Raw genomic sequence first — 27,262 nt, 5'->3', positions numbered from 1 at the left:
CCCACCTTAAATGAGTTGTATCTACACCAAATTTTGGTTATCTACATGGTTAATTAGCATTTTAAACACTGAAAGAATTAATCCTTTAAAAACTGGTTAATCTAAATTGGAGGAGAACTCCTGGCCAGACTAATTTCTAGCCTGAATTTTGTGGCTTTCATAGTCTGTTCAGTGGTTCCATTTTCTTTGCACCATGTTGAAGACAACCTGTTCAGCGTGTATTCGTTAGATCTCCTTGGTCCTGAAATAAGGTAACATCTTGCAAAATTATTGAGTTTTATATCAAAAGTGACCATCCCTCCTTACTTTTTAATTATTTATGGAAATAGATGCTATCAGAAATCTTGAAGTTTTTAGCAGGGAACTTTTTGTTTCCTCCTACTTGAAAAGCCCACATTTTCTCTGAACAGGATTTTTACAAGTCATTTGTCTTGTTCAGTGAGTAGTACAGTAGTTGTTTTCCTCATGCTCAATCTGTGCTTAAACTATGAGGTTTAAAAAAATAAGATTGGATTGAACAATCCCAAGGAAGTAAGGACTAAAGGCTTTGTGTTTGGTTTTTTTTTTTACACAAATGCTGAGACTGTCAATAATGAAATAAATGAACCCAAGCAAGCAAACATGTTTGAAAAGCAAAGTCTATTTTGTTTGGCTCAACGAAATGCTTTAATACTTAATTTTATGGTAATAAGATTTCTTCAGAGGGTGCAGTTTCAGCAACCTGCCTAATTAGCCACTTTTCGCATGGCGTGACTTCATCATATCAAGGGAGAGGAACAACCAGTTCACAAAGGGCCTGTTCACCAGGTGCCAAGAGCCATCTTTTTAAAAGTTTGTGGGTTAAAAGCATTTGAAATTGCCAACCTCCTAGACTCATTTTGTTCTCAAAATTGGTATTTTTGTTGTGAAGTAGTTCATGGAAAATGTGTGAGCAAGTTTTATATACCCTATCTAATGTTGATGGAGACACCCATAATCTCAATGCAGATAGTTAAACCCTATTAAATATGGCTGGGTTTATTTATACTAACTTTATTTTTGTTACCTCACAGGGACTTAAGTCACAACAAATTGTCTTTAATCAAAGCAAGTTCTTTGAGTCACCTGCAGAGACTTCAAGAAGTGTAAGTAACATGAAGTTCTAGGTTATTTTGAACTCGATGTTTAGATAAAGTAATATGGCACACGTATGTGAGTACGTGCATGAATTTGTGTGTCTACATATCTATATATGTGTATATATGCATGTGTACATACATATAAATATATGCATGTATGCATAGATAATATGCACTTAAATAATATTACTTGAAATTTTGAGAGGTAAAGGTATCATTTTTACAAGTTTAGATAACCTTCACCACTATACATTACCATTGGACTGATGTGCTCTTTTTGGAATTCCTAGGAAACTGAACAACAATGAATTTGAGACCATACCTAATCTGGGACCAGCAGCAGCAAATATCACCCTTCTGTCCCTGTAAGTCAAAATCACTGCTCTTTGATGTAGTAGGGCAAAGACCCAGTACCAGAGTGCCAGTGCTTGAAGTTGTGGAACACAATCGTGTGGGGTAGTTTAGCATATTTAATGTATTGCATAATGAAAACAGGTGCAAGAAGCTGATATATACTGCCATTAAATCAGATCATTGTGTTTTAGAGCTTATGGATTGTATAGCAACTTAAAGTTAGCTCATGTTGTCACCATGCAGCCATGTTCTTGTTCTGGTCTCCAGGATTCACGCAATCACCTTCAGCCTTTATGGACGCATTTGATGATGTATATACAATGCAAAGGCTTAATTCCAGTGGTATTTAATGCTTGGCATCTTGCCTGAGGACTATGGATTACGTATTTCCTTGTGGAGAAAGATCAGCACTGTTTTTTGAAGAGTAATAGGAGTTAGTAATAAGCCATCATATGTCTCCCAAAGTGGCGCCAGTAATGAAAGTCAGGATTTTGTGTATAGATTTGGAAACACTGACCCAAAATATCAAGTTATCAAGTTAAAATTGAGTATGCGGTTCAGAACATAAATACTTTTGGCTACTATATTTTCTGTATAAGTTTTTCATTAAAATTAAATAGACTATTTTCCAGTTTCCAAACATCTAGGCCAGATTAAGTGTTTGTAATTGTACTTTTAAGATTGGTTTTGGTATAGCCTTCACTTTTAAATGTATTTTGAAATAGAATTTTTCAAATGCCCATATTTTAGTTTTTATATAAATTCTGGATGTGGAAGTCAGTAAACAAACATAAACTTGAATCACTTTAGATTGTCTTTTAAACCAGTGAAGTTTGGAAAAAAAAGTACAATGACTTTTTTAGATATCTTAAGAAAAAAAGACATTCCTACTTGTTTCTGGGAAAGGTGCTAGAAAGGTTGAAGTAATGCAGTAAATTTCAAGGAAGCTGTTCAATTAATTAAAATGATCACTCTTCAATTGCTTACATCTGGTGATTTATAGAGGTTTGTTTTTACTGTGTGCCTAGGTCAGCTAAGTCCCTGGTGCAGCCACTATGTCTGCACTCTTCTGTTTGAATAAGAACTAAATGATATCTGATACTGAGGTGGTTTTTCCACAGATCTGAATCAGAAAAGAATGAAAGAAAAAGCAGATGGTATTTGACCAATAACTACTAAATTTTAAAAGGAACTTGTGGGGTGTGTGTATTTCTATGTGTGTGTGTGAGTATATTGCATGCTAATTTTTGTTAAGACTTCTTAGAACTTTGTGAAGTTTCAGTTTTTGTCTTTTATATATCTTTAGGCAAATTTAATTCCTGGGAAACTGACATTTGACTGAACTTCTTGCCAAGACATTGGGTGATTCCTTTAGATACTCCTTGAGGTCACTAGATACCTTATGAATGTTGTTAGAGGAACAAATCCAAAAGGATTGGCTATGGAGAAGGACAGAAATGGAATATTGTATCCTGCATGGCAGTGGAGGAAAATTTTTTTCTTCCAGAAATTAACTAGGGAACCTCATGTTGTATGGGGTGATAACCCAATGGTTTAGAGTTTTGAAGATATAATTAATAATCAGAAAAATAAGGGTGGGATCTGCAAAGTTAGATGCTTAGATTATTTTGAATTTTTGAAGTCTTTTCCCCCTATATATAAAATAAATTGAATTAATCTTGTCTCTCACCTTTGTTTTACTATCTCATGGTCTCAATAATGATTTCAGTGATTACTTGACAAAGTTCAGATAAAGAATTATGAAATAGCTCCACAGAAGCCTAGGATAATTTCCCCTCACATGTTAATTTAATGTAATAAAATTGTCCAAAGCTTTACCCTCTCCCTCCAGATTTGAAGATTCTGAAAAATCTCCTTGTCTGACCTGTTTTCTTTCTTCTTTAGCTATTCTCTTTGTCCGTAGACTTCATTAAGTAATTTGAAACACATGTACATTTTTTAGAAATATTATAAAGCATCCCAAAAGGTAGATGAGGCAATTCTTTAGAGGGGAACACCTTTTTTTTTTTTTTTTTCAAAAGAAAAAGGCATCTGAAAAATCCGAAGAATAAGGTGCTTTGGAAGAATCCATAGGGCTGCTTTCAGTTTTTCCTTTCTTTACTCTATCCTCTACATACTCACCCAAACAGTCTTTTTAAAATACATATCTGACTGTGTCATTCCCCTGCTCAAAAACCTTTAGTGGCTCCCCATTGTTGTAGAATGAAATATAGCTTGTTAGCCTGTCATTTAGGGCTCTTTCACTATTGGGGTCCCCAAACTATCTCTCTAACTTTATTTCCTCCATTTTCAAATTTCATCCTTGGTGTAAATTTGACTGCTAGCACAGATTAATTTGGATTATATATCATTCATGGGGAATGGCTTTCCCAGAAACTGAAGGGTTAAATTTGAGAAACTGCTAAGAAAGATCCTAGGATGAGGAGTTAGTATTTAATACTAGAGGTGTTAGGAAGCCAATGACAGTTTTTGAGCTGAAAAGTGATATGAGGAGGAATTATGCCTTTAGAAGGTATCTTTGGAAAAGATACATTGGAGAGGGTAGACTGGAATTAAGGAAATCAAATACACTGTCTGAGAAGTTTGGGTTGGGACAGATGGATGGTACAGTGGAAACAGCACTGGGCCTGGGGTCAGGAAGACCTGAGTTCAAATCCAGCCTCAGATACTTGCTAGCTTTGTGACCTTGGGCAAGTCACTTATCCATCTTGGTCTCAGTTTCCTAGTTTGTAAAATGATCTGGAGAAGGAAATGGTAAACCACTTGAGTATCTTTGCCAAGAATACTCCAGATGGGCTCAGAAAAAGTTGGACATGACTGAAAAACAATTGAACAATTGTAGGAGTTTAGGTACAAGCTGATGAAGGGTACTGTTTGCATAGAAGTAGGGAAGAGATATGCAACAGGTGTGGAGAAAAGGGTGGTTTGGTGGACTCCATGTTGGATTTGAAATTAGAGAATATGACCACCAACTCTCTACCATTCACGTGGGTGACCTTTAGCATATCACTTAAATTCTCTTGGCCCTAGTTCCTTCTGTAAAATGAAAGGGCTGATCTATGATCCCATGATATTGTGTGGTAGAATCAATGACATTTAAGAATTAATTGGATATGAGGGTAGAGTGGAGTGGTAAAGGTAAGGTCAGAGTCAAGGATAACTCTGTTACAAACCTCAGTAACTAGTAAGAGAATGATGCCAGGGATAGAAATAGCTATGTTTGGAGGAGGAATGGGTTGAGATACCTATAGGAGCTCTAAGCAGAAATGTTCAGCAGGCAGTTGATCAACTAGAACCAGAGTTCAGGAGACAGAATAGACTAAATTTTTTGGACTATTGTTTGACAGATTGGTTTTTTTTTTTAATTTTGTGATGACTGTGCCAAGTGCATTGGTTTTCAGTGGCATGAAAATTGCCACAGTTGGAAATTACCACTAAGTCATTAGTAAAGATGATGTCATATACAGTAAATTACTTTTGTCTGTTTCTCTGAGAATTCCGGGACATGGAATATAATAGTTGGTGAAATACAATTTAAGTGATATTCAGATTCATTTATACATCCACTCCCTCATTAACCATTGCTTGTATTCGACTACTTTCTTTCATCCAGTAAACTGCATCTTCTGATCCCCTTATATGCTTAATGTCTAACTCTAGCAATCAAATAATCTTTGAACACCTGCTTTGGACCCAGAAATAAGTGTAGACATTGTGATAGTAGAAGGAGGCGTAGGTATTTCTCTTGAAGACTTTATTCTGTATTTGAGATAAAAATTGGAATAAACTGTTATTCTATGATAATAATTTGAGACAAATCAGTAAAGGATAGAAGGCGCAATCCTCCCAGGTTTACATGTTCTTTCCCTATTTTTAAAGTAAATTTTTATTGATATCTCTTATATTTAGATCATTATGTATCTGAATGTCTCTCCCTCCCTTCCAGAAAGCCATCTTTTTAATAATGGATTTCTAAAAGGTGGTTCAGAGTGGGTCAGCAGATCTAACCAACATAGCAAAAAGCTTTGACCTCATTTAGTGTTTCACACTCACAATGTCTGCCTAGATGCATAGAATTGGGGAAAGAGACAATGCTTTCTCATCTGTCTTTGGGGACCAGCTTGGCATATATGATTAATTTTATAACATTCAGTTTCTCATTGTTTTGAGCTCTTTGAGGCCAGGGACTTTGTTTTGCCTTTCTTTGCATCCCCAGCACCTAGCACAGTGCCTGGCAAATAGTAGGGGCTTAATAAATGCACTGTCATTCTTTGCATTTTCATTATTGTAACAACATGTGTCCTTTGTCAATATGGGTCAACAATATTTTCTTTGTTCTGCTTTGTTTTGAATCAGTTCCCATGAATATCCCCATCCAAATTTAGCATTTCTAATAGTGCAGTAATAGTTCATTATAATAATGTAAGCTGTTTAGTTATTCCCCCATTAATGGCCACTGACTCTGTTTCCAGTTATATGCTCTTACCAAACAACAATTACAAAAACCCACCATAAATACTTTTGGTATGTATGGGACCTTTCTTTATGTTGTCCTTGGGACATAGACCTAACAGTAGAATATCTGGGTATAGGTATTTTAATAATTTCCTTTTCTTCCCTGCAAATTGCTTTCCAGAATTGTTAGACCAATTCACAGCTTCACCAACAGTGTATGAGTATTCCTTTCTTTCCACAGCTCCTCCATCGATGAATATTCTCAATTTTATTTGCATTTGTCAGTTTGGTTGGGTGTGAGGTGAAATTTGTATTTTTCTTATTAGTATTGATTTGGAATACTCTTTTATATGATTTTTAATGTTTGTAATTCTTTTGAAAACTGTGTATTCATGTCCTCTGATCACTTGTCAGTTGAGGATTTTCTTTCTTGAAATTACTTTGATAAACTTATTTATACTTTGATTTTACTTCTCAGAGTATATTTTGTCATGACTCCTTCCCCCCACCCACCCCCACCACGCTCCCACCTCCACACACATACCCATTGTAGAATATAAGACCCTTGACTGTTTCAGGTTTTGTCTTTGTATCCTTGGGGATTGCTTTCTATATTAAACATTGTAGGAGCTACCTGAGGAATTTAAGCAAATAATGAAGTAGTAAATTGTATAGTGCTTAATAAAAGGAAGTATCATTGGAAACAAGAGTAAATGAATAAAGCCCTGGATAGGAGGAAGCAGGAGTGTAGAATCTGGATAGCTGGAAAGAAAAGGGAAGGACTTTCCAGTAAGCAAGAAAGGTGTGAGCTGGTTCCCTAATTCTATAGCGAAACTGATCATGGCGTCTATTGAGGATGCTGAGAAATCTGACTTGACTGAAGCATAAGATTTGTGTTTGTGAGTAGTAATGGGATCTGATGTCTAGAAGTCTGTCTTACAGGGTGATTTTGAGGGAAAATGTAAGGTAATTAAACATTAAGTAAGGGGTTATTAATCTTCCTTTTGTGTATGTCATAGACCCTCTTTGTGGTCTGGTAAAGCCTAGTATCTCTCGTAGAATATTTTTTAAATGCATAAAATCAAGATATAGTATATCAAAGAAAACCAATTATACCAAAATACAATTGAAATACAAGAAGCTCTATCAAACATCAGAAAAATAAAGAAACATTATAGTTTGGACTAAAACACACAGAACTAGGGTTTGGGAGACCCGAGTATTCTGTCTATCCCTCTGACCTTGTACATGTCATATGACCTTTCTGAGGCTAAGTTTCAGGAGAAAGAGCAGTGGATTTAGGCTTAGGAAACCTCACTCATTTTCTATCCAACTTTGAACTTATCATCCTCTCTGGCCCTCAGAGTCCTTACCTGTATAATGAGAGGTTGAACTAGAATGAACTCTTGCTCTCAGTACTCAGTTGTGTAATCCCGTGAAAATGAGAGTCAAACTCTGTCCTCCCTGTCAGCCTTCCCAAGATTACGGAGAGGAACACATGAGATAACCTGTGTAAATTTTAAACTTGAGTGTTTATAAATGTTAAAGTGTATTCTTTTCATTTATTTGTTTGGTCATTCGTTTATTTATTTTTCTATCTCTCTACAGAGCTTCTTGAGGTAGGGCAAAGTAGAGAGCTTGGAAGCTGAGGCTGTGGATAATGTGGAACTATTGTGGTTTCCTCAGATTAACACAATGAAACTATATTTTAGGGAAATTATTCAAGAGTCAGCATGGACATAGATTGAGGAGGGGAAACACTGCAATCCCAAGGATCAGTTAAACTGTTCAGTTACACAGATGGGAGATGCTGAGGGACACTAGACTTTGAGGATGCAGATGGAAAAGAGGAAAAACTGACAGTTTAGTGACAAACTACAGAAGACAAAAGAGAATTGGCTGAAATGGCCAGGACAGCTTCTTTTTTGTAACAGATGGAATGGTGTGCCAAGAGCAGAAAGGAGAAAGATCTAAATAAAAAAAAAAAGTGGTCTGCAAGGAAGTTTTCTTGAGAGATCTCATGGCAGAATTTGTAGTCGAGAATTCCTGGGTTCTACATCATATTGGCAGTGTGACTGAGCAAAGAACTTTACCTCTCGCTTATTCCATAGGCAACTTTAAGGCTAAAAGTCAAAAAGAAGGGTGCACACCTGCATTGTTGAAGGAATTTTCTTCATTCAGGAGTTCCCTATATCAGTGAAATCACAGGTCTAGGCCCTGTCCCTGTCCATGTAAGGAATGGTGTGAATGAACCTGAAATTCTCAGGTAAATAGAATGCTGCCTACATTTGAATGATGAAAAATACAGACCTTAATGATACTATTAAATGCTTCATTGTAAGAAATTGTGTGAAATTCATGTATGAATTTCAGTGTATGAAATTCTACCCTAATGTAATTTTTAAAAATCTAAACCTGTGACTTCATCAGTGTAGAAAACTCCCACCATTAATGCGGATGAGTAATTCACTTTTAACTTAGTCTTTGAATTGCCTAGGGATACTGAGAGGTCATGTGACTTGCCCATGATCACCCAGCGAAGATAGGTGTCCTAGGCAAGGTTTTCCAATGCTAAGACTGATTATCTATCCACTTGGCTAGGCTGTTACTGATAAGATAATTTATAACATAGGAAACTGATTATCTGAAACAACAAAATATTCGGATACTTTCTGCCTCTGATTTCCCTGTTGATCACATTTTGGCTTGGTTGATTCAGGCAGGAAGTGAGCCAAAACAGGTGCTAATGCAGGGACACTTTTAGCCCAGGCACACTTTTTTTTGCACTAGAGTGCATTTTAAAACATGAAAAAGAAAAAAAAAGGGGGGGGGGGAGGTTCAGAGCTGGGGCCATGGGTTCTAGCCCCATGTTGTCAGAGAGCCTGATTTCAGATTAAGCTTCTGACATTTGGTACTTGCTTGACTTTGGGCATATCTGTAAAATGAGAGGTTTGGACTCAGTGGTTTCTGAGGTTTCTTCCTCCTGTAGATGAGCTTTGACCCGCTGATATTTTTACCCTTTGTCCCTGCCTTTGCACCAGGCTCTGCTTCTCAGGGGTGGCATATGCCACATGATCAACTTTCTGAGTGTGTATTGGTTAATCTATTCCACAAGAATAGGTCCCTTCTCATATACTGTAAGTCAATAAATGAGGCTATAAAAGTTAACTTATGGAATATTGCTTTCCAGTCAAGTTTTCCAGATAATCTCCATTTTTTTTCTGTTACCTGTATTCCTTTAGCATTTGAAAAGTCAGTGTGGGTAAGGAGAAGTGTTTTGAGACAAGAAATATTAAACAATTAGAATCTGTTTCTCTTGTTGGTGATAACTAAACTTTTATGATTAAAAGTAGTATATTTTCAGAGGAAAAGGACCTATATGTACAGGAACATTTATAGCAGCTTTTTATGTGGTGGCAGAGAATTGGAAATTGAGGGGATCCTCTTCAGTTGAGTAATGACTAAAGAAGTTGTGGTGTATGATTGTGATGGAATACTATTGTGCTCTAAGAAGTGATAAACAGAATGCTTTCAGAAAAACGTGGGGAGATTTACATGAACTGATACAAAGAGACAGCCAAACCAAGAATACAGTGTATACACTAACAACAATATTGTTTGATCATCAACTATGAATGACTTAGTTATTATGAGTTCAGTTATCTAGGACAGTTATGAAGGACTTATGAAAAATGCTATCCATCTCCAGAGAAAGAACTGATAGATTCTTAATGCAGATTGAAGTATAATTTATTCATTTTCTTTTTTTTTGACATAAGAGTAATATAGAAAAATGTTTTGCTTGATTTCACATGAATTATTGATACCTCATTTCTTGCCTTCTCAATGAGTGGGGAAGGGGTGGGAGGGAAAGAGTCCAAAACTCAAAATTTTAAAAAAGATGTTAAAAATAATAAAAAAAATTAAAAAGAATAGTGAATTTTGATCAAATTTCATTAAACTGAAATGGTAATTGTATAGTTGATAATGATAGTTTTCCTTTAGCTGAAAAAAATTGCTAAATAAGACTTAATTTTAAAAGCTTAAAAAGGAAGGGTTTTTGGTGGTTGCTAGCCATTCCCTTACACTGGGAGTTAGGTGCTCTGCTGCAGTTCCAGTGAGCTACAGCTCTTGTCCCATTAGTGAGGAAACTTGCCACAGGGGTAGAAAATATAACAAGAATTGACTGGTTGTGGATGATGGCTGAGGCATGGATCAGGGAGCCGAAATCAGAAGTATGTAACGTCCTGCTGTCTTTGCATTGGATTGTACAGGGCTTCTCAGGTGACTTTTAGTAATTAACATGTATTTCTGATATTTTCCCAACATAACCAGTTGTTTAAAAAGCAGTTTGAAATCTCAGTGATTCACATGAGTGCAATATTGTAGTTTAACAGAGGGTTGGATTTCATTTTAATAACTTAGTAAGAAGGTTTATATTCTCTATATTTTAACAAAATTAATTTTTGTTGTTGGATACTTTATATTGATGAATTCTCATTTGTTCAGTATAGGTGCTTCTTTTGCTATGCAGATCACAGTCTTTCCATTGGCTTAATATACATTCTTCACAGCTCAGAGATAGGTATATCATGATTAGAAGGTAAACATGCATTTTACTATTTTTAATTTCATTTTATTTTTAGTGCCAAATTCTCTCTTCCTTCTCCCCCTTCCCTTGCTCCTGGTCATTGGGAAGGCAAGAAAAATAAAGCGTATTAAAAGTATCTATAATCATGCAAAATGAATTCCTGTATTAGCCATGCCCCCCACCACAAAAAAAAAGGAAGGAAAAGAAAACATGCAGTTTTATAATGAAGGTTGTTTTGAGTTAATATTGTAGTCATCTCATAAAATTTCATGATATTTATTTTATTTAGCTAAAAAAAGTAAGCAGATATGGGTGAAGGCAGTGATAGTGGTGAGGAACTGTGGTCATTTTTTAGAGTTAACAGTGAGGGTTTTGCATGATGGCACTTTCCAAAGGCGTGAATCCTGGCCACAGGCAGGGTTACTAATCTTGGTCAGAAGTCTCTCTACTCTTAGTGAAGGTTAGAGTGAAAATGAACTAGTATGAAAACATAACCACTGATGGAAACCCAATTTGGAAATTGAGATTCTACTGATCATTAGTGCCATCTCTATATACAGTGAGCCGTGTTAGGTTTACGAAAATAGCAGTCCTTCAGTTAAAAACAACAGACATTGCTTTATTTAACTAAAACAATAAATGTATTCTGAATATTTTTCAGTAACAAACATAAGTGCTTCAAACAAACAAGTATTGTAAAAATTTAATTATTCAGATATGTGGTTTTAAAATATTCAAATGTAGTCAGTTTCAGCTTGGTCAGTATCATAAACTAGCTCAAACTTTTCTTTAATTATGGACTGGAAAATAAAAGATGAACTTTTTAGATGTTTAATTTCTCTAATAGTTTCTCAACTTAAAATGAGTCAGTACACTGAAAAATATTTTACATACCTAGAGCAGAAACTACTTTGTCCAGATCTCTGTGTCTAAGTTGACATGAGTGATTAAGTTCCTGAGGATGTATGTGTGTGTTTGTATGTGAATGTGTGTATGATTTCAGAAGATATTCTAGGGAAAACACATCATGGCATAGTTTAAAGAATGCTAAATTAGGTCTTAGAAGATCTGTATTTGAAAGCTTGCATTGCTGCTTTTATTTTAAACCTTTGACAGGACACTTAATGTCTCCAGGATTCAGTTTGTAAAGTGTAAAACTGAGGAGATGATCTATGATTGTTCCTTGTTGTTCCAGTCGTTTTTCAGTCCTGTCTGACTCTTTGTGACCACATTTGAAGTTTTCTTGGCAGAGATACTAGAGTGCTTTGCTATTTCCATCTCCAGCTCATTTTAAAAGATGAGGAACCGAGGCAAACAGAGTTAAGTGACTTGCCCAGGGTCATATAGCTAATAAGTGTCTGAGGCCAGATTTGAACTTAGGAAGATGAGCCTTCCTCACTCCAGACCTATCTCCATCCACTGCATCACTTTGCTGCCCCTGATTATTCCTTACAATCTAAAACTTAGGATATGGCTAAACTTTTTGACTTTGGACAAATCACTTTTATTTTTTGAACCTCAGTTTCCTGGAGACACTTGTAGCAGTATTATCCACTCTACAATAGTATTAAGGTCAAATGAGATAGAACGTGAAAATCTTTATAAACCATAAAACCCCCTAGCTCTGTTTATCATTATTAGGTAAAGTGCTATACTTTCTAAAGGTCCAGTTGATGAGCCCTTTGGAATTACTTAAGATTAGCTACATGATATAATCTATCATCTGATGAAACTTTTCAGATAGTTTGCGTTGTGTTGTATCTCAGCTGCCATATTTAGGAGTGTGTTTTATTTGCTTAAAATACTTCTTACCCCAAGACATAATACATAATTTGCAGGGGAAAATTTTCCTCTCTTTTTCCTCTACAGTTCTTTTTAATTCCTCCTTTCCCCCCTACTTTGAGATATTAACTTTTGTTGGCAAAGAATCTTATTTAAATAGGCTAGGCTTTGTTATGACTGAGACTTTTTTTTAATCACCTACCCTTTTAAAACTGACCCCCTTTAAAAATCACATATAATCTTTACAGTGAAGAATTGCTTAAGGAAATAGAGACCTGCTAGGAACTCTAGATTCCAGCTTGCTTTGACAGTGATTACTTTCAAACTTTGAACAGGTCATAGTTCTTGGAATCTTGAAGATTAATGGAGGTGGTCAATGTGGACAGTAGAAAAGTCTAGACTAGAATTGGGGCTTGCATCATTTTACAAAATATTAAATGAGAGGAAAATAGTAAAAAAAAAACCAGGTTATTATTTTTGTCTTTCTATGTGTGACTGTGTATAAATACAGATCTGTGTTTATGCATGAGTGTGTGGGGTGGCCACCCATGCTGCAGTGCCTCAAATTTTTCATACAAGGAATATAGATACCTTACTCACTCTTCAGGCTGGCTTACTTTCTCCAGTCTGCCCCCATACTGATAGAAATAGATTTCCAGAGAAGCCTCTCTGCCATACAGCTACATTTAAAACTCTCAGAATCCTAGTCTTAAACCTGTTGAGAAGGAAATGCACTCATCCTACTTACTGCTTTAATTCTTTAGCCCTCACCAGTGTGTTTCCATTTATACAAATCTAGCTACTGACAATGATGGCACTTTTATATCTTAAACATAATCATATATTTAATAAGTTAAAAGAAATAACATTGGCGGAGCCAAGATGGTAGAGTAGAAACAGGAACCAGCTACAGTTCTCCCCCAAAACCCCTCAAAAAACCTGTAAAAAATGACTCTAAATAAATTCTAGAGCAGCAGAAGTCAAAAAGTGACAGACTGAAGCAAATTTCCAGCCCAATAAAATCTGAAAGGTTGATGAGAAAGGCCTATTGCATAAGGCTGGGAGAGGAACACAGTTTGGCATGGTCAACGTTGGCTTGGACTAAGCAGGAGCAGGGCTTAGGGGACTGAATTGCAGGCAGCTATTGTGGATTCCAGACCTCTCAGCTCACAAATGCTAAAGACAGCTTCAAAGGTCAGTGGAAAGGGTCTCTCACCTGGCTGAAAGGGGAGCCTGCTCAGACCCCAGCCCCAGCCCTGCCCAGGTCTTGGTTCCAGGGTGGCTGCAGCCCCTGTTGAAGCAGAGGCTTCTTCTGGAGCTCTCCACTTAACAAGGCTTCAAAGTTAAGTCACTGGCTGGGAAAATGGGCAAAAGGGGAAGAAGAAACAGACTATAGATTCTTCCTTTCTTAGTGAAGAGGTATTTTCTTATGTCATTGATGATGAGGAAAATCCAAACAAACAGCCAAAAGAAGACAATAAAGTCAAAGTTCTTCCATCCAAAGACTCTGAGAAAAATATGAATTCCTCCCAGGCCATGGAAGAGCTCAAAAAAAGATTTTGCAAATCAAGTAAGAGAAGTAGAGGGAAAATTGGGAAGAGAAATGAGAGTGATATAAGAAAATCATGAAAAATGAGTCCACAGCTGGCTAAAGGAAACCCCTCAAAAATGCTGAAGAAAATAATAATAGGTCAATAGAGATAGGATTAAAACCAAGAATCACCTACCTAGAAAAACTGAGTATCATACTTCAGGGGAAAAAATTGAATTTCAGGGAAGTAGAGAACTTCCAAGCATTCTTGGTGAAAAGACCACAGCTGAATAGAAAATTTGACTTTCAAATACAAAAATCAAGAGAAACACAAAAAGATAAACAGGAAAGAGTAAGGGACTTATTAAAGTTGAAGTGTTTACATTCCTACATGAAAAGATGATATTTGTAACTCATGAAACCTTTCTCAGTATTAGAATAGTTGGAGGGAATATATACATGTATATGTATATATACATATATATGGAGAGAGAGAGAGAGAGAGAGAGAGCATAGAGTGAGCTGAATGTGAAGGGATGATATCTAAAAAAATTAAAGGTTGAGAGGATTATACTGAGAGAAAGGGAGAGGTAGAATGTAGTAAATCATCTCACATAAAAGAGGCAAGAAAAAACTTTTACAATGAAGGAGAAGAAGGGAAAGGTGCGAGGGAATAAGTGAGCCTTTCTTTCATTGGATTTGGCTTCAGGAGGGAATAACATACATACTTAATCAGGTATGGAAGTTTATCTGACCCTACTGGAAAGCAGGGGGGAAGGGGATATGAGAGAGGGGTAATGGAAGGGACAGCAGATTGGGGGAAGGGATAAACGGAAGCAAACACTTTGGTAAAGGGACAGGTCAAAGGAGACAGTTGAATAAATGGAGGGCGGGACCAGATAGAGGGAAATAAAGTTAATCTTTCACAACATGACTGTTATAGAGGTGTATTGCATGACCACATAGGTATAACCTTTATCGAATTGGTTGCCTTCTTAATGAGGGTGGGTGGAGAGGGAAGGAAGAGAATGTGGAACTCAAAGCTTTAAAAATGAATGTTAGAAGTTGTTTTTACATGCAGCCAGGAAATAAGATATATAAGCAATGGTGTATATAAATGTATCTTATCCTACAGGAAAAGAGAAGGGAAGGGGATAAGTGGGGCAGGGGGTATGATAGAAGGGAGCTCAGATTGGAGGAAAGGGCAATCACAATACACACTCTTCTGGGGTGGGGGTAAGGAGGAGATGGGGAGATGAAAATTTGAAATTCAAAATTTTGTGGAAGTGAATGTTGAAAACTGAAAATAAATAAATTATATGTATATATATATATATATATATATATATATATATATATATATATATATATATATATATATATATATATATATATATATATATATATATATATATATAACGTACTCACATATTAAAGCACCTTCAGGAGTAATAAACACATCATAGTTCACACATGAACTTGTGTCACCTTGTTCCACTAGTACAGTCATTATAGTAAGCACACACGCACAAACCTGCTCAGCAGACACGTGAAGAAGGAAAACCCATGTGCTTGGATAACAGACAACTCTGAAATTTTAAACTTAATTGTCCTCTTTTTGTCTCAGTCACTGTCCAGAAATGTTCCTTGATGAATATAGATTTGTGCTGAACAGACGCTTCCACTGCTAAGTTGATCAACGTTGTTTTCAAATGACATCTCAGCCACACTACTTGATCTGCTGAGCGACTTCTCTGATTTTTCTCTTTCCAAGCTGTTTTTGTGCTTGACTTATGACTACTAGCCAAATTTTCATCTACTTTCTATAATCAGGAAAATTCCATTTATCCCATCATCTTAGAATCATCCTAGTGTCCATATTTCCTCAATTATTTTTGTGGAAGTTCTTTAATTCTTAATCTATGAATCACTGAAACAGACTGTATTCTCCATTTACTCCACTATGCTCCAGCTGGTTACATTTAAGGTGACCAACTACTGTCTCAGCAGTCTGAGACTTGATTTTAGTAACTTTTGTCTTATAACACTGAGCATGTATCCATTTCTCAGACAAGCAAACTCTCAATGCAGACTTAGCTTGATAATTGCTTTTCACGGAAGCAGACTAGTGCCACAGGATATTAAAAGTTACAAGATGAAATTTAAAGAGAATTGAATGAGAAATTCAGAAGGGATGGTATGGGTGATGGGATATGGAATCATATGGAAGGTAGTACCTGAACTATGACTTTTAAGAGGGGAATTACTTCAAGAAGTACAGGATGAAGATAAATCTAGGCACAGGGTTGAAGCTTGAAACAAGTTGCCATGTTGTATTTAAACTATGTTTGTAGAGGCTTTCTTATACATTTTAATAGAATTTAGAATGAAAGTCACATGACCAATTTAAAATTTACTCTTTTACAAGTCAGTGGGTTGTAATGAAAATGGTCATACAGTTATAGTCTGAAGATCTGAGTTTGATTCTTAGCCCAGGTACTTAATTGGCAGATTTTTCCAGTTGAAATATATGTATACATATACATATATACACACAAATATATGTGTATACATATACACAAATATATATACATACATATGTATGTATACCTATTTATGTATACACACACATATGAGGGGAGAGAGAAAGAGAGGTGCTTAGATATAGCTCTTAATTTTTTTTTTGATTTGTCCTGGACCTCTTTGGCAGTGTCTTGTGAAGTCTATGGACCCCTTCTCAGAATAATGTTTTAAATTCATTAAACACATAGAAAACAAGTTATATCAAAATATAGTTATCAAAGTTTAAGAAAAAACAAATTCACAGACTCCAGGTTAACAACTCCTGATCTAGAAAAGATAAGCTGAGGTGTCTGTATAATCTGCTTCCTCGTCAGTTTTTGCTGCTATGAAATGGAGCCAGTATTTCTCCTGCTCACTCCATTACTAGAATGTTGTGAGAAAAGTGCTTTGTAAAATGTAAAGCTTTGTGTGAATGTACGCTGCTCTTATTTCAGATTCTGGAATTCATATCATACTAACTTCTGGTAACTTTGAGGTATTTCTGAAAAGGCTAATGTTAGCTATTTTATAGAGCTAGATAAAATATCTGATAAATAATTATTCAAAAATTATATGTCCTTCAGCAGTCTTACTCACTTGTGTCTTTATTTTATATAAAGGACTTACCATTTAATTTTACACTTCTGAATCAAAGAAGAGTCGGGTTTTTAGATGTACTTAGAATAGCCCTTTGCCCTTATCTTTTAAAATGTGATTTGACTGACGTGAAAATTCTTTTGATTGTCCCTAGAAGCTCAGTTTCAAAACTGTGGATATCTTTCTTGTGCGTATGGGTGCTACATGGTAATTATCTTTTGTGTTAACCTGGCTTCTAGTTGAAAGGAAGTAGAACTGACTTCTATTTTTGCATATGTCTCCTTTTAAAAAATACCCCTTGGAATTATTTAAATCCTAATCATGAAGCTGGCTCCTTTGCAGAGGTTTCCTCAGTTGGCAGCATTCTTTGATGCCACTGGGCCAGCCTAAACAAGTTTTCTTTTAATGAACCTTTTAATTGTCTTTAAAGTGAAGTGAAAGAGAGAGCTTATTTTTATCTACACAAGAGAGGTCTTTTCCTTGGCAAATCTCTATGTTAAAGAAAGTTCTTGCTACTTTGGAGACAAATAAGTCTTATTTTACATGAATTTATTTTTAAGGCAGATATTTGCATATGATATATATATTCTATACAAAGCCACACATGTGTATTTGCAACATGCTGTGCATATATGTGTGCATACACACAAAACCTAGAGTAGGTATGTGCCAAGTTCATGATTTCTTTAACAAGATGTCTCCAGAAGAGAGAGTGAGACTGGTGTCTTTACACAGGCTTCCCTCACTTAAATCCAATTCACTTGCATTTCATGGTTTCAACTCCTTGATGTCATGGTCCTCTTTGAGAATGAAGAACAAACAGCAGCAGCAGTTCTTTTATACATAGTGCTGCCTGCTTGCAATTTATGTAGAGGAAGCAGCATTTAGAAAGTAAGCTAGTGAATTTCACCAGTTAATATGTCCATTGTATTTGTGTGGTGTCAGTATATAAAAAAAGATGATCATTGACTTCACTAATTTGTAATTTCCATTAATTACTGAACTTAAGGGATGTAACTAGATAATGAACTCTAAGAAGTGGGGCATTGAATGAAGTGAAAATGCCTTAACATGAATTTGCTGTGAACACAAATACACACACACACACACACACACACACACACACCTTTTAGAGGGGGTGCTGCTTGGACCCACTTCCTTCCAAAAAACTAGAATTGCATATTTGGCAGGTTCTGGCTGAAAGGCCCAAGGCTGTGTCTTGTCTTGGGCAATAGGTATGAGACAGTTGCCAGGTGTTGACAGTTATTTCTTATTTATATACACGCTGTAATTTGGTTGGTTGAGGAATGTCTTTGTGAAAGAACATGACATTCTAGTTCTTCAGGAACCAGTAGAACCCTAGATTCTCTGCTCTCTTCCTGGGGTCCTTGTAAAAAGAGTTGATAATTCCTTTTCATCTGAGTGCTCCACCTAAGAACGCCTTAAACAACAACAAAAAAGCCCACCTCATGCTTTCTGATATCTTGTGATGAGTTGATGGAATGATTGCTTCTTCAGGCTTAGTAACTGGTCATGAAAGCAGCTTCATGGTGGTTCTTTACAAAAAAATGTAGCTAGTCATTTACCTCATTCTTATAGTCACTGTAGGTGCTCTTGGCATACCTAAACTATGTCTTATTCAGAAGAATAAGAAAACATTTTACATATTAGGGTAACACCGATCCATTTTAGGCAGTGATTCCCACAAGCTTATCAGAAATTAACCTTTGATAATTGACATCTCTTGCCCTCTTATTGGTTCTGTGACCTTGGATAAGTTCTCCAGTTTCTCTGGGCTGTAGTTTCCCCATTTGTAACATGTAGGAGTTGGACTCTTAAGTTCCTTCCAGATTTAAAATTCTGCAGCTCTCTGGAATTGATTTGTATTGCCAAAGGGTTTTTTTACAGAAACTGCTAAGTCATGGCCTTTGTCTAGTCCTAGCTACTCCTTAGTCAGGTCTTTCTCTGGTTCTTTGAATGTGACCTTAAAATACCATGTTTCTTTGGACTGCTCTTCATTTTGTAAAACCAGCATTGTGATTTATCCAGTGATACTTGTGTGAGAGTGGTATTTATTTACCCAAATTGGTCTCAAAAATATGTGAGGCTTTTTTTTTAAATAAACATTTGGATTTTTAGTAGGAGAATATTTGAGAAGCTGTACAGAATGCATTTATAAAATTCAAATATGCAGATCCTTAACTGCTTTTAAAAATGACTGTTGTCACATTTTCATAATGTTTGGTCTGTCATTTTTATGAGCCTTTCATACAATGTGCATAAGTGTATGCTTGCTCTTTAGAATTTTGTTATTCCAAGTGGCATCTTACCTTAATGGGGGATATAAATGGAGTGTTGTTGTTTGCTAGAGGAAAAAAAAGTGCACTCATTTATAAATAATGATATTAATAATTGAATGCCTTTCTCCTCTAGTAATGATGTTTGTATATTGGAAGTTTATTCTCCTATCCCCTGTAGAATCTGAATTAGAGTTCATATATAGATTCCCGAAGGGAAAAACCACAAACATGTTCCTAAAGATTTTGATCTTTGCCCTGAAAGAACAGCCCAAGGACATCCTCTTGGTATTTGCCACACATGTCAAGGGTAGAATTACCCCTGAAGACTTGTGCCCAAATTAACTGGTTCTTATTCTATATCTACATAAATTTAATTGCTTTTTGCTTTCTTTTGCTTTCATTCTTGACACCAGCTGAGAACTCACTTTTCCAATGTCATTTTTCCAATGCTGACTTCATAGATAAGCATCCATATATCCCAGCACCTGGAATCATAGATGAGATTCTCTATGTCTTCCCATGTTAGCCAAACTGGAGAAAATTGGGAACCATCTCCCTGTCCTATACTCTCGTCTCCTTAAATGTATTACTGCACTCGAGATCTGAAACCAGAGAGTTTGGTAGATGACACTTTGTTCCTCATCAGTCACCATCCAGGAATCTTGGAAAAAAAGCCAGCATATGTTTCAGAGAGAGGCTTTCTTTTTTAAATATACAGAAGGGAAAGTTGGGAATTCATTTTTGAGAGAGCTGCTAAGCCATCACCCTGTCTGGAGGCAAACCTTGGAGGACTGATCTACAGCACCCTCCTGGCACCTCCTGAGGGAGGTAAACAATATAATTAATAAATCTCCTTTGGATATGTGAGTTTCACATGTAGATATTCTCCTTTTCCCCACTCTAGTAAAGATGTGGGGTTTTCCTATAATGACTCTTTTGAAGATGATCCAAAATGTGGCAATCAGATGTTAGAAGTAAAATAGGGAAAATTGATCTCAGCTCCTAATCATTCAAAAACCTCTACCTCTCATGTTTGCTTACAGTTGTTCCTATGGCTCCAGTAAATGGCCCTGCTTTAAAGGAGTTGAAATTCTAGGAAGTTATGTGTATGATGGAGTACTTTAGTTGAGTTCGTTTTTCTCTTAACATTTGAAAATGAATATACTTCAGAGGAAAGAAGGAACTAGACATTATTTTCAAAATTACATTGGGAAGCAAATTACCAGAACATCATCTTTGTCCCTATTCTTTATGATTAAAACTGCTTCCAATTCCAGGTGACAGAACTTATCAGAATATCTGGCAGAATTGACTGGAAAGGCATATTCACCTTATCTTTTTGTTTCCCCTCCTAATAAATAATATTTTATTTTTCTCCCAATTACATGTTAAAAGATTTTTTTTAAAGTTTTGAGTTCCAGATTCTATCCCTCCCCTCATCCAAGATGGTAAACAGTCAGATATAGGTTATACATGTGTACTCATGTGAAACATTTCCATATTAGTCATAGAAAGAAATCCCATTTTTAAAATAACTGTAGACAACTTAAAATACTTGGAAGTCTACCAGCCAAGACAGACTCAGGAACAATGAGAATAAAATTATAAAACACTTCATACAAATAAAGTCAGATCTAAACAATTGGGAAAATATGCATTGCTCATGGGTGGGCCGAGCTAATAGAATAAAAATGATAATTCTACTAAATTAATTTCTTTGTTCAGTGCCATACCATTTATTTTTTTAAATAAGATCTTCCATTTTCTTCTGCTCTATTGGTTGTATTAGGCCCACTGTGGCTCAGTTGGCTAGGGAATATCCATATCAATTAATTTTTCTGTTGTTTAGAAGTATCTGACAGGTAGATTTCTCTCACCATTTCTAATGTTAGGTCCCATGCTCTTGTCACCAGAGAAGGTAAGCAGAATGGTAAACAATGCAGAAGTATCCTTGGCAAAGTTGGTCATACAATGAATTTTTAAATAAAAGCCTCATTTGTATGCTGACTTCTTTATGAAATAGAAGAAAAGGTTTATAGGTGTCAGGGCACCCACTCCTTAATATATCTTGCCTAGCCCAGAGTTACCATCCCCCTGACCACCTAATTGAATTCACATGATTCAGAGCTGCAGCAAAAGTGTTCCTCAATCTGTTGGCTCTTTGTAAAGCCAGTATCCTCTTGGCACAATTTGTAAATTTTTTGTTTGTTTTCTAAAGTGCTGTAGCTGATGCCCCATTAAGTGTGAAAACTTGTTTTTGATTAGTGTCCAAAAATTTTACTTCACTCTGGAAGATTGATTCCATGTATCATTCAGTAGTTACCTTTTTATTAAAAAAAGATCTCATTTGGCTTATATTTTTCCCACTTCATCTATCATTTCTCCACATTTAAACTTTAATGTTTTCTCTCTGCTTTTCTGTGAATTGGGTAGAGCTTGTTTAAAATATTGTTTTCCTATTGTGATTGTAAGTTTAAGCTTTTTTGTGACAGGGGTCTTGTCTTGTTATATATCCCTTCACAGTGTCAACCACAATCAGGGTCTTGTATGTATTAGATGCCCAACAAAGGTTAGATAGATCTTTTTTTCTTTAATCTGCCTTTCATGGACAGGATGCATCAATTGACACAGATTTGCTTGGTCCATCAAGATATTCTTAAATTCTGGTCCTTCTTGTGTTTCCATCTAGGTGTTTTTAATCTGACATCCACAAATACTCCCCTCCCCAAGGGTTTCATGGAGAGATTTTAGTGGGTCTGTAAAATGTTTTAAAAACTATTTTAATAACTTAATAAAAATTAACTTCCTTTGAAATATTACATATTTTATGCATTTGAAAACATAATCCCAAGAAGATGTGCATAGCTTTGATCAGACTGCCATCACTGTCCATGACACAAGAAAGTTAAGAATGCTTGTTTTATTCTATTGTGTTATATCCTTTTGAAAACTTGGTTCTGTTTCAGAGAGTTGTCTTCAAGATATGGGTCTTATTTCCATATTTCAAGCCATTCTTTGGAAATACAGGGGCCTGAGTCAATAAAGCCATCTCTCAGTTATTTAGGAACCAGTTATCTGTTACTATCCATTAACTTATGTTTGGTCATTACCAGCACTACTAGATGGAACAAGTTGTCTAAAAGAAGTTCCTTTGATGAACTCTGGATTTTATGAACTATTTTATAGAGATCTGTGACTTAGCATATATAATGGAATTATTTGTAGAAAATAAGGGATATTCAGTGGACAGTTGAATGTAACACCCTAACACTTTTTCTTGTTTGTATAGGTACCTTTCTCTTGTAGCAATATGATCATATTGGGTGGTGGGCTGCAGAGGGAGGAAGAATTTAGGAGGGGCATCCTGAAAGAACTGGGAATTTTTATTATTTCTCATTCCATTAGGAAATAGGAGCTTCCAGTCCTTCCTGGATATCCCTACCTATTCCTCACTTCCATAACAACCCTAGTACTTGGTCATCAGAAGATAATTATACTGTCTTGGGAATTAATTTGAACTTAATGTGCTCCATAAAATCAACATCACCAAAATATTCTTACTGTTTTATGGTAGAAGAATTGAAACACTTAGCCAATCATGTCTTAAATAAAAATAATAGAATTGTTTATATGACATTTGGTATCAATATAGCTAAATACTGAATACTAAGTATTAAAAAGCAATATAGTTACTGAGTTTTTTTTAAAAAATGGTGTTTTCAGCAATTTAAAATAAAGATTTGTCATATTCAGGCAGAGATAGTGGAATGCATAGAGAGGTTCATATTTCTTACTTGTGGCATGTACCCAGCTGTGTGAGGCTGCCAGGTGGTACACTGGATTGAACTTAGACTAGGAGTCAGGAACTCCTGGGTCTAAATCTGATCTTAGAGTTGTACTGAGCTGTGTGACCCTGAGCAAGTCACTTAACTTCTGTCTCTGTTTCCTCAAATGTAAAATGGGGATCAAATTAGCACCTGTCTGACAGAGTGTAAAGCTGTACAAATGTCTGTTGTTAAATAACTGGGGGTCATATCATGAAATCATAGGAGCCCTTATTGCTTTGCACTTTGGGGATTTGAGAAACTTTGATCTTACTGTCTTTATTTTTCCTGTTGGACCCATTGGTGTTGGAGCAAGGCTTTCCCACACACACCGTTCAGCTGGTCCATGTCATGTGGCCTCTTGCCAGTTAGTTGGAGAACTAATTTGAAGCTTGTGTTTGGATTTTATTCCATTCCATCAAGACAGACTAAAAATTTTGTGATACAGGGACCATTCTTCTGCCAGTTTTAAGGAATTTTTGTTTTATGGGGCAGAGCTTGACACAAAGACAGCCCTGTGTAAGGAGCGTCTATAACTGAACACTTTCACACTGCAAATTAGGAGGCGTGCAGTTCAGGAAATTGTTGGCTTTGGCTGGAGCACACTTTTACTGCAAGGAAAATTTTATTCGTCACTCAAGTAATTGGCAGTTTTAATACCTGGTTAATAATTACCTTATAAACAAACTGATATATAAACTAAGGCTAGTATGACCTGTTATCTACCTTGTAGCCTTTATCTGGCCAGTGTGATAGACACCTGTGAGTTCTTTTTCTCTTTCTTTCCAAAATACTAATTTATTCCATTTATTGATGGGGAAAAATATTTTTAGCAAGACATTATTGTGTTTTTATTATTGTTATGTAATGGTAACTGTACCAGCCCAAGACTGGAGGCCAGAATCTGCCCAGAACTTAAGAGAAGAGAGCGACTGGGGAGAGGGTCTTGGCTTGGATGTGATTAGGATTAGTATTTTGCATGTTGAAGGGCACTCTGGTAGTCAAAGCATTTGCATTAGATATTTAAGAGAAAAAAAAAATTTGCCTCTCCCTCCAAGTCTGGTTAATTTTAACCAGCATCTCCTGACCCCAAATCCTGCGGCTTGTCTCTTGAATTGAGTCCTTTTCTCTGGCATCTAAATTCACTAATTGTATCAGTCCTCTTTCTCCATACCTCACAACTAGATCAAGGAGGCTTGTTTCCTGGCAGAGTCAACTCTGAGAAATAGGCCCGACTCAGGCAGGTCACAGCTGGCATTCATTTATCACTTGAATCTAAAGAAATATTTGTTTAGGGTTTGTCAAAATCTGGAGGTCTTGATAATATATGGCTTTCATTTAGTGCTGTGATTTAGTGAGAAGTGGAAAAGTCATGCAATTCATTGAAAAGGTTTGTGTGTTTACTCCTTTTATTTTTATGTCATGTTCCTTTCTGAATAGCTACCTTCCTCTACCTCCTCCTCAGAGAGTGACAAAGTTTGTGAAAAGGAGGAAAGAAGAAAGTTCAGTAAAAACAATCATGACATTGGCGGGGACTGGCAGTCCTGGGCTATTCTCCACCCATTGTTTCCAGCCTCTCATTTCTGGGTCAGAGCTTTGTTGGTCATTAAACTTACACATTTGGTTCAGTTTTGTTTTATTGTTTTTCTGTTTACAACGTTGTATTTGTGTACATCGTTCTCCTGGTTCGACTTAAGTACTTTTTGAAATGCATAGAATTCTTAGACTGTAAAGGATCATGAAAGACCATCTCCATAGACTTTTCAGCCCTTTCGCCTATGGCTATGACTGAGCAGCAAAATTAGAGCTGGATGAAAATTGATCCTAGTTTTCAAGATCATCAGAGAAAATTCTACCATCTTTGACGATGTCTTTCAGTGTAAATCCTCAGGAAATTATTTCTGCTTGTGGTGTATGGTAATTATTTATATCTGATTTTTAAATCCATTTCTTGTCTTTATCTTCCAATTCTAATTGTTTGTTACAGGAGTGTTCAAACTTTTTTTGATCATAGATCCTCTCTAAATTGAGCATGTACCTTTAAATGAATACACACATACATGCAAAATAGAAACTAAAAGGGTGTGATAAGTATGAAAGCAATATTTTTCAAATATTTGGTATTTTATGATATAAAAATGCTTGGCTCTCACTAAAATATTTTTTTTTAAATAAAAGCAGTATGATTTTACATGGTTGATGATTGTTATGGAAAATCCTTACATGATACTTTAAGATACTTCAAAGGTCTGATTTTAAGTTCAGTTTATTTTGATATGTTTGTCATAATCGGAAAATGATACCTCCCAAAGAATCTGAGATACAGATAGAAGATGTGTTATCTTAGGTTGCACTGACTAAATCATGGTAATTTTTTTCAAATGCATCGACTAATCATGCAAAGGTTTTTTGTGGAAATTCAGCTAGCAAATGTCCATCTTCCCTAATGTCACAGCTGTAGGAGAATAATAATAATGATAGCTAACTTTTTTAAATAACATTTACTATGTGCCAGGAGCTGTGCTAAACACTTTACAATTATTATCTCATTTAATCCTCACAATTATCCCCATTCTAAAGAGGAGGAAATTGAGGCACACAGAAGTGACTTGTCCATGGTCACATAGCTGCTAAGTATTTGAGATCAGATTTGAATGAAATAGATTTTCTTGACTCCAAGTCTAGTATTTCTTCTGCTGTCCTACCTCCCTGAAGGTTAGTTTCTGAGTTTTGGAGATTGCTATAGAAGAGGACAAGATGGGAGGGTAGTCCATGGTTTCCATGCGGGAGATATTGATTTGATTTTAAGCCTTCTTATTTTCTTTTGTTTCTTTATTTGTTTTAAGTGGAGGAGGGGTCTTGGGACTAAGGCTCCAGATCTGAGAGTTGTTAGGTTTTTTGAGCCCCCAACTCATTGGCTGCAGAAATTATTTCCACAATTTACCTTTTGCAATGTGCTTCTGTTTTGTTTCCATTCCTGCTGCTGCTGCTGCTCTACTGCTACTACTTCCACTACTACTACTATCACTACTATAACTACTACTGCTGCTGCTGCTACTACTACTACTACTACCATTACTACTACTACTACTACTACTACTACTACTACTACTACTAGTGCTACTACTACTATTGCTACTACTACTACTACTGCTACTACTACTACTATTCTCAAATCCTTTAAGGCCAATTGGACTCTCTTATGTTCTTCTAGGCCCTAGAATCTAGGGGCTTACCTGTCTTGCACCAGGATCTAGGGTGTCCTGCTGCTGGATGTAGGCAAGGGGAAGGGACTGAAGGCTGGTGGAAAATAGCTTACCCTCCTTTCTGACAGCCAGGGGAAGAAAAGACACAGTTGGCCACCTAGTACACTGCCTAGTACATCCCCTCACTGCGATGGGGGATGGGCGGAGTCAGAAGGTAGCCCAGGGACTATGACTAAGTTTCTTTTTTTTTTTTTATTATTATTTTTTAATGTTTAACAATCACTGCCATACAATTGAGATTTTATCCCCCCCACACCTTCCTCCCACTACCCCCCTCCCTCCTCACGATTGCATACAATTCTGTATAGGTTCTACATATACTTTCCTATTGAGTACATTTTCACTATAGTCATGCTATGTAGTCGGACTAAAATAAATGGAAGAAATCATATAACAAATCAGAACGTGATACACAAAAACATACACATACACAAACATGATCTGCTACATTCTGCGAATGACTTCCATATTTCTTTCTCTGAGTGTGGAAGGCATTTTGCCTTAGAGAACCACCATTGGGATTTTTTTTTTTTTAAGAAGTTCTTGCATTATTACAAAATTCCAAGTCTACCAGAAAAAACTCTCACACGCTGTGGTCGTTGCTGTGCACAAAGTTCTCCTGGTTCTGTTCCTTTCACTCAGCATCAGGTCATATAAGTCCTTCCAGGCCTCTCTGAAGTCTTCTTGTTCATCATTTCTTATGGCACAATAGTACTCCATTACATTCATATACCATAATTTATTCAGCCATTCCCCAATTGATGGACATCCCCTTGACTTCCAGTTTTTGGCAACTACAAAGAGTGCTGCTATAAATATTTTTGTACATGTGGGACCTTTTCCCATTTTTATGATCTCTTG

The 27,262-nt window shown here is 36.2% G+C and overlaps 1 protein-coding gene across 1 annotated transcript in view; it reads left to right on the top strand.

Annotated features, from left to right (window-relative positions):
- The window catches only part of LRIG3 (leucine rich repeats and immunoglobulin like domains 3), a 64,597-nt gene that overhangs the window by 5,556 nt on the left and 31,779 nt on the right, over positions 1 to 27,262 (top strand). Inside the window, exons 2-3 of the mRNA XM_072655233.1 lie at positions 1,053 to 1,124; positions 1,409 to 1,483. Coding sequence (XP_072511334.1) covers positions 1,053 to 1,124; positions 1,409 to 1,483 — 147 coding nt within the window. The remainder of the gene's footprint in view (positions 1 to 1,052; positions 1,125 to 1,408; positions 1,484 to 27,262) is intronic.

The sequence above is a fragment of the Notamacropus eugenii genome, chromosome 3 (assembly GCF_028372415.1).
Source record: "Notamacropus eugenii isolate mMacEug1 chromosome 3, mMacEug1.pri_v2, whole genome shotgun sequence".
Taxonomy (NCBI): Eukaryota; Metazoa; Chordata; class Mammalia; order Diprotodontia; family Macropodidae; genus Notamacropus; species Notamacropus eugenii.
This window is presented reverse-complemented; position numbering and strand designations above follow the sequence as displayed.